Below are 6,710 nucleotides of genomic sequence, written 5' to 3'. Positions count from 1 at the left end.
ATCTCCCATTAACATTAATCCCAGAGTGACCAACTTGTTCTAGTTTCCCACCCTAATGAATTCCCATGAAGTAGATTCTTCCCAGGAAGAATTCCCAGGAGTTAGATTTAGTGAAATCATCACTAAAATAGTCTGATAACCTCAGTTTGCTCTGAAGGATTCAACAGTAAATTTTCCCCATGTGAGTCAGAAACCTTTTACACTATACCTAACAGGACAGTCCACAATTATCAAAGGCACACAAACACACTAAATAACACTCCTGTCTTCTGGCCAAATGTGTCTTTCAGGTAAATCCACTGGAAATCAAGAATCATATTTCCAGTCAAAACCAAAACCTATGTCAGTTTCAGTGCAATTCAAAATTTCATTCCTAGTGTCCTTTACTGCCCTACAATCCCAATTCTGCTTATAGAATCAAAGGCAAGGAAACCAACTGGCTTTCAAATACGGGATTTGCTACAGTTGATGTCCTCTTTCTAGTTGTCTGTGCTGATCCTAAGCTGACACACTGTTCATGTTATCCTGGTCTGTGCCTTTGGCATAGGTGATGTCCCGAGGGTTTTATGTGCAGCTCCACAGCATAGGAAATCCCAATAAATTGCAGCCGTTGCTAACAAATACATGCCAACACAGTCTCTAGGCACAGAGAGCTCTTCAGCATGGCTTCCTGGAAATGGCACGTCAACTTAAGCTCCCAGTTAACTTTTTGACCTCTCTCTGGACCCAAAGGAAATTTACAATTCCCTTCTACATCACCCCCAGCCTCAGGCCTCAAAGAAAGCTGCTGGGCTGTCGCTGCTATAATCTTCAAGCTTCTAAGTACATAGTGAAGATGCCATCACATTCAGGTCCATTCTCATCCCTGCCTGAATTTCTAGAAGGGCAGACCCAATTTTCTCAGTGCCAACTCTCACTATACTGCCAAACCCCAATGTATGTGATGATCTACATATTCTTTCTTTGCAAATTCTCTCCCCCATACTCTCCTAAATGGGAGAGGGGTGCAATCAGCTCTCATCTTGGAAACACTTTCCAGTCATCTTGCACCTGCTGCAACATCCCTTTAACTGAATATTCTTTTTGTTCTAGGCAGATTACAGAGGAATGTTTGAGAAAGGAACCGTAACACATTGGGTGAATCTTCAGGTATTAATATGCCACAAAAAACTCCATGTGGTCTTCTGTCCCATAAGTCTGATCATTCTCTCGAAGGAATGATTTCTGGATATGATGTTATAATGGACTGACAATTAAAACTGACTTAAATTGACTTCTACTTACAGTGGTAACAGTCTGATATTTATTTTCCTTCCCACTCCCATGTAAACAACTAGAAAACCAAATGATTTTTTAAAAATGATTTCTTAAAAAAAACGATCTATATAAAGATCTTCATATGCATATGTTTGTGCATATGTATCTGAATCAGCTGCTTTCAGGAATCAAACAATGCAGGACTGTGATCATCAAATTAAGGGAAACAAATGAGACGAGCCCTATGATCACCCAGGCTTTCTGTGAAGGTATTTTGATAGATCATGGCATAGGAATAAAGAATGCAGCAGAGCACAAGCAGTCTCATGGAGCTGAAGAGACAGAGGCTGGTTGAGGGAGGATAGCTACGATTTATGGGGCAGAATACAGAAAGGAGACAATCACAACGAGAAGAATTAGAGAAATCTGCATAGGCACTTCCTAAGGTTTTTAGCCAAAGACTCAAAGATTATTAGAACTACGCCTAAGTTGTTCTTAAAAGCTTTAGAGAATGTAATTTGACATCTCTCTCCACCATTTTGGTCATCTTAATTTCTCATTTCTAACAAGTCATTGGAGAAATGAGCACCAGTTAAGCGAGGCATTAATGAATTTTTACTTTCTGTGGTACGAGTTTCCACAACATGCATGAAAGGAGAGAGAAAGCATGGTGCAGTGACAGAGCTGGTAAGGAGAGCTGGTAAGGATGACTGAGGCTAGAACAGGAACAGAACTGGTTGAGGCCGGGAGGGGTGGGGGTGGCAGTGGTATTAGATCTGAATGGGAATGTGTACTCTGGCTGTCAAATGGAGAAATGGATTGTAGACAGGAGGACTTCCAGCAGGAAGACCAGTTAAGAGGTTGCTGCATCACTGTACATCCAAGTTAATGAGAGCTGGAATAGAGCAGGTAGCTGGCTTACAAAAGCACAAATGGAAGGTGTTTTGGGAATAGAACTAACTACATGTGGTAATTTACTAAGGCTTTGGCAATTAAGTAGCTGAAACTTCCATGATTAAAAAGCAAAACAACAACAACAAAAAGCCCTAAAAAACCACACACAGTTCAACATAAGATAGGGCAAAGGTTGAATTAGATGGTTTTCTTCAGTCTGGAAAGGAAATCTCAGGTGGAGATATAGATCTGAGACTCTGTAAGCAGGCAGGAATAATCAGCTGATCAACATTATCTAAAGGACATATAAAATAAGATTTTTGCAAAGGACTCTAATGTACAATGTAACTTGCCCAAGATGATTCATGTGTCCCAGAGCAGCTTTAAGATATGAGTCCACATCTATTTAATCCAACGCCTTTGTGACCTCTACTGTACTGTGCTAGATCTCAAATGAGAAACATGAAAATTTATTGAACTATAAAATGTTATACATGTATAAACCTCTCTACTAAAATAAACTTGATGCATTAGTGACAATTCACTTACCTTCATTCTTCAACTAAACATAACCTTAATTCAAGAATTTTGTGGGTTAATTTTTAGGTCTAATTCAAATTAATTTTCAACTGCAAACTTAAAAAAGAGAATGCTTACATTGGTCTTAGATTTCTCAAAGACAAAGCTGGGAAAAAATAAAAATGTTCAGCCCTAGATCAAGTTTTATTAAGGGGTAGAGGTCCATATGAAATTGTGCACTGGCCAGTATTTACTGGAAGAAGAATTCTATTTCAAGGCTATTTATTCTAAATACTAAAAGTAACAGAATAACGTCAACAACATGACGTGTAATGTCAACAATGAACTACATGGCCAGTATTTGGTATAATACTTTTATTTTCTATTGTATTAAACTAAAGCCAAGAAAATATCAAGTTAATTTTAAAGGCATATCTTTACTCCTTAAAGAAAAAATACAAACTGTGGTAGTTTTAGAATCAGTGTATTTTACATAATATAAACAAAAGCACTAATGTTATCTATATGCTTGGTTTCCTTAAACTATAATGAGCCACAAAATGGGTGGAAAATGGGTTTACTTACTGGCATCAAATAAACAACTTGGGAAAACAGGTAGCATGCATTTTTTTTTTTTTAAACTGTCTATGCATAGGCACTGACATAACAAGTTTTAATAGCCACCACCTCCCCCCCTTCCTTGTCCAAAATAACCACTCCCATAGCCCCCTCTAACACCCCCTCGCTGGAATCCCCCCGTTCCTCTGTAGCCTCCTCCACTCGACCCTCTGAAGTCTCCTCCGGAGCCACCTCTATAGCCACCGCCAACACCTCCTCTGTAGCCTCCGCCATAGCCTCCGCGGTAGGAGTTGGAGCCACCAGCATAGCCGCTGCCGCCGCCACCGCCGCCACCGCCGCCGTAGCCTCCGCTACCAACATAGCCTCCAGCCCCTCCATAGCCTCCTGTGCCATAGCCTCCACCCCCGTAACTAGAACCTCCCCGTCTATATCCACCTCCATTGTCGTAGCGAGCCATCTTGGGAGGACGTGGACCATCTCCATACCTAGGAGAAAAGTACAAAATCTTCAGCAAAGGATCCTTAATACAGCTCAACTGGTCATAAAATATAAACAATCCTATTTGAAAATTTAATACATAAAGAAAATGAAGCCAGGTGCACAAATATACACTAAAATGAAATAAATCTGTTACTCCATAGTAGCTACACAATGCATCGACTGTAACCGTCTGTTTTTCTAAAGTTCTTTCTGGTTCATTCTCAAAAATCTTCCATTTGGCAGTATGTCCTTACAACTTAAGATGGAGGGTTTGCTTTCACTGAGCCTCAGCTACGCAGCATCCTACAAAAGCAGTAACATGTAAGGAAGAGGCTCTTGGAGTTGGCAATGTTATTTAATCTTTATCACCAGGTATGTGCCTACATTAACTCTGAAATACATTTTTTGAACCATGCCAGTGGTGGTTTGTTTACACATAAATGTTCCATGTGGCAAACAAAGAAAATGAGGGGTAATGAAAAACTGCTTGAATCAAGATGTCTCACTTAACAATGCTAACTCCGCATACCCCAAACTGCTTATTCTTCCTACGCAGCTTTTCTTACAGAGCCTAGCACTGTGTATTCAGCAGCTGTCCCAGTCAGAAATACAGCCGGGATCTGTCTTCACTCCTTCACTGCCCTGCTCCCCCCATTTCAATCCATTACCAATTCTTCCTACTAATGGTCCTGCAAACTTGCCTAATCTACGCCTCCCCATTTCAATTCTCCCTAATGCAACGCAAGCCACCGTTATATTCATGCATCCTAAACGCTTTCCTGTATTTATCCCATACTTTCTAGGTTCTGGACTTTGGTCCTTCACAGAGCAGATTACATGTGAAGCCTTCTTAATCACCACCCCTCCTGCCAAAAGTAATCTCTTCTAAATATATATGAGCACCACATTTGTATCTGCCTATGACATTTTTTTTTTTTTGAAGACTCCTCAATAATTCTCCTATATAATTTAACCCACTGGAAAACCAAGGTAGAGCAGAATAAATAACAGCACTGTTTCAGGAGCCATTACTGCCTTAGTTTGAATCCGGTCCCACCATTCACTAGCCATATGGCCTTGAGTCTTAACTTCTGTGCCAGTTTCCTTATTCAGATTAAAGCAGACAAGAGCTACCCACATCATAGAGAGATCAAATATTAAAATGAGTTAATATCAGAAAAGCACTTAGCACAGTGCCTGGCACACAATGAATACTATTTGTATGATTAATAAAATTTAAAAAGTAAATCGTTTATAGCAAAATGGGACCCAGAATGTCTCATGAATTCTAGTTCTATATATTAAAATTATTAACAGTTTACAACTGAAAGCAGTAAATGATCCTTAAAAGGGAAATTAAAGAATATTTTTGGATAATTAGAAAAATTTTAATATGTGTATTAGACAGTGTTGTTAAACGCTTAAATTTTGGGGCTGTGATCATGGTATTATAGCTATGTGCTTAAAAGACACATGAAATATACTGATGTAAAATGTCATAACCTCTGCAACTTAGTCACAAATGATTAAGAAAAAGGAAGTATGTGTGTGCACACACATGTACAAAACGAAGTGTCACATAATGCTCACAATTAGTGAGTTTAAGTTATAGGACTATATGAGTGTTTACTGTTCTCCTCTTCTGTCTTCTCTGCAACTATCAAATATTTCCAAATAAAGAATTGTGAGCAAAGAAAGATTAAAAATGTGGAAAAAAGCGAACAAAATAAAACATTCTAAGAATTAAGAGAAATTTTATTCATCTTTAAGACAGTCATATTCTTATATTTCCCTACTAAGATAAACCTTGAGGCTTTTCATTTGAAGAAGCAACTATTTAGCCCATCAACATATTTTCATTAAAGATGGCAAAACAGAACTGTGGAAAGAGAACCATCCAGGCTCCGTCACTTTCCTGTCATGTGACCCACCCTGGACTTTGTACTTTCAAGGTCCCTTTCAATCTCCAACATGCGCTGATATACTATTAACAGAGATAAAAGTTAGTAACATCCTTCTTTCTCTGTGTTTTAACCAGAATTAAATTCCATATTCAATGTTTGTCTAGAATTCTAACTTAAATAAACAAGGCCTCTATCAGCTGACTATGGGAATTTTAGGCCAGCAAAGGTCACCATCTTCTGCTTGGTTCAAGGAGAAGTTACTGTGTACTCACCGTGTACTGCCAATCATGAGGTTGATACCAGCAGCTGAGGGCCTAGAGATCTGGCGGATCATATTTAGCATATGTTCATTTACAGGGTCCAACTGGCTGATGATATTAGGTTGTTTGGTTACTTCAACAACCAGAGCCTCCATGGCCGCCCGGAGAGCAGTGATGCAGGCAGCAGCCTCATGAGAGATTTGCAGTCTGATCCTAAAACAGAGAAAAACGATAAAGTACAAGAAAGGTACATACAGCAAAAGACCACTGTCTCTCAATTTCACACACGGTAAGTGATGGAATAAATTTAACTTCTAAGTACTAATACTTTTAACTCCCCAGACTTAGGGAATCACAGGTACAAAGAATGATAAGAGTCTTACACTAACTTCTTAAAACACACAGCTGGCTACTGGCATGTACTGTAAACCAGGAAGTCTATCAAGCAAAATACTGTTAACAATACAGATCACTCAGCTTCCAATAAAAGAATGAAAGACGAGACTCACTTTGCTGAAGTTTTCAGGAATACAACTGAGCCTACTGACGGGTCACTAAGATCTATTACATTTTTGTCAGGTGGTTACTACAGGCTTACCAGTAGTCTCTAACCAACAGAGTTTATAAAAGGAGGACCCAAGTTCCAGTTAAATTCCAATGCCCTAGGGTAGTATGCATGGGGGCAGAGTGGCTTCAATCCCTAATGCATTTGTTTCCACCAGTATGACTTACCACTGAGTATGAACTATACTACCAAGATATACCATTCTCCAAGAAAAGACAATGTTATAAAATCTCATTTATGTCATGAAATTTG

At 39.1% G+C, this 6,710-nt stretch overlaps 1 protein-coding gene across 2 annotated transcripts in view; it reads right to left on the bottom strand.

The window, feature by feature from the left end:
- Positions 1-3,030: 3,030 nt before the first annotated feature.
- Positions 3,031-6,710, bottom strand: part of DHX9 (DExH-box helicase 9) — a 50,946-nt gene continuing 47,266 nt past the window's right edge. For both annotated transcript variants that reach the window (XM_004767922.3, XM_013064228.2), the window contains 2 exons: positions 5,906-6,106; positions 3,031-3,734 (listed from right to left, as the gene is read on the bottom strand). In XM_004767922.3, coding sequence (XP_004767979.2) covers positions 3,344-3,734; positions 5,906-6,106 — 592 coding nt within the window. In that variant the 3' untranslated portion in view covers positions 3,031-3,343. The remainder of the gene's footprint in view (positions 3,735-5,905; positions 6,107-6,710) is intronic.

This window comes from Mustela putorius, unplaced genomic scaffold (assembly GCF_011764305.1).
Source record: "Mustela putorius furo isolate JIRA1106 unplaced genomic scaffold, ASM1176430v1.1 tig00537335_pilon_pilon_pilon, whole genome shotgun sequence".
In the NCBI taxonomy this organism is placed as follows: domain Eukaryota; kingdom Metazoa; phylum Chordata; class Mammalia; order Carnivora; family Mustelidae; genus Mustela; species Mustela putorius.
Note: the sequence above shows the minus strand (reverse complement) of the source record. Positions and strands in the feature narration are given on the sequence as shown.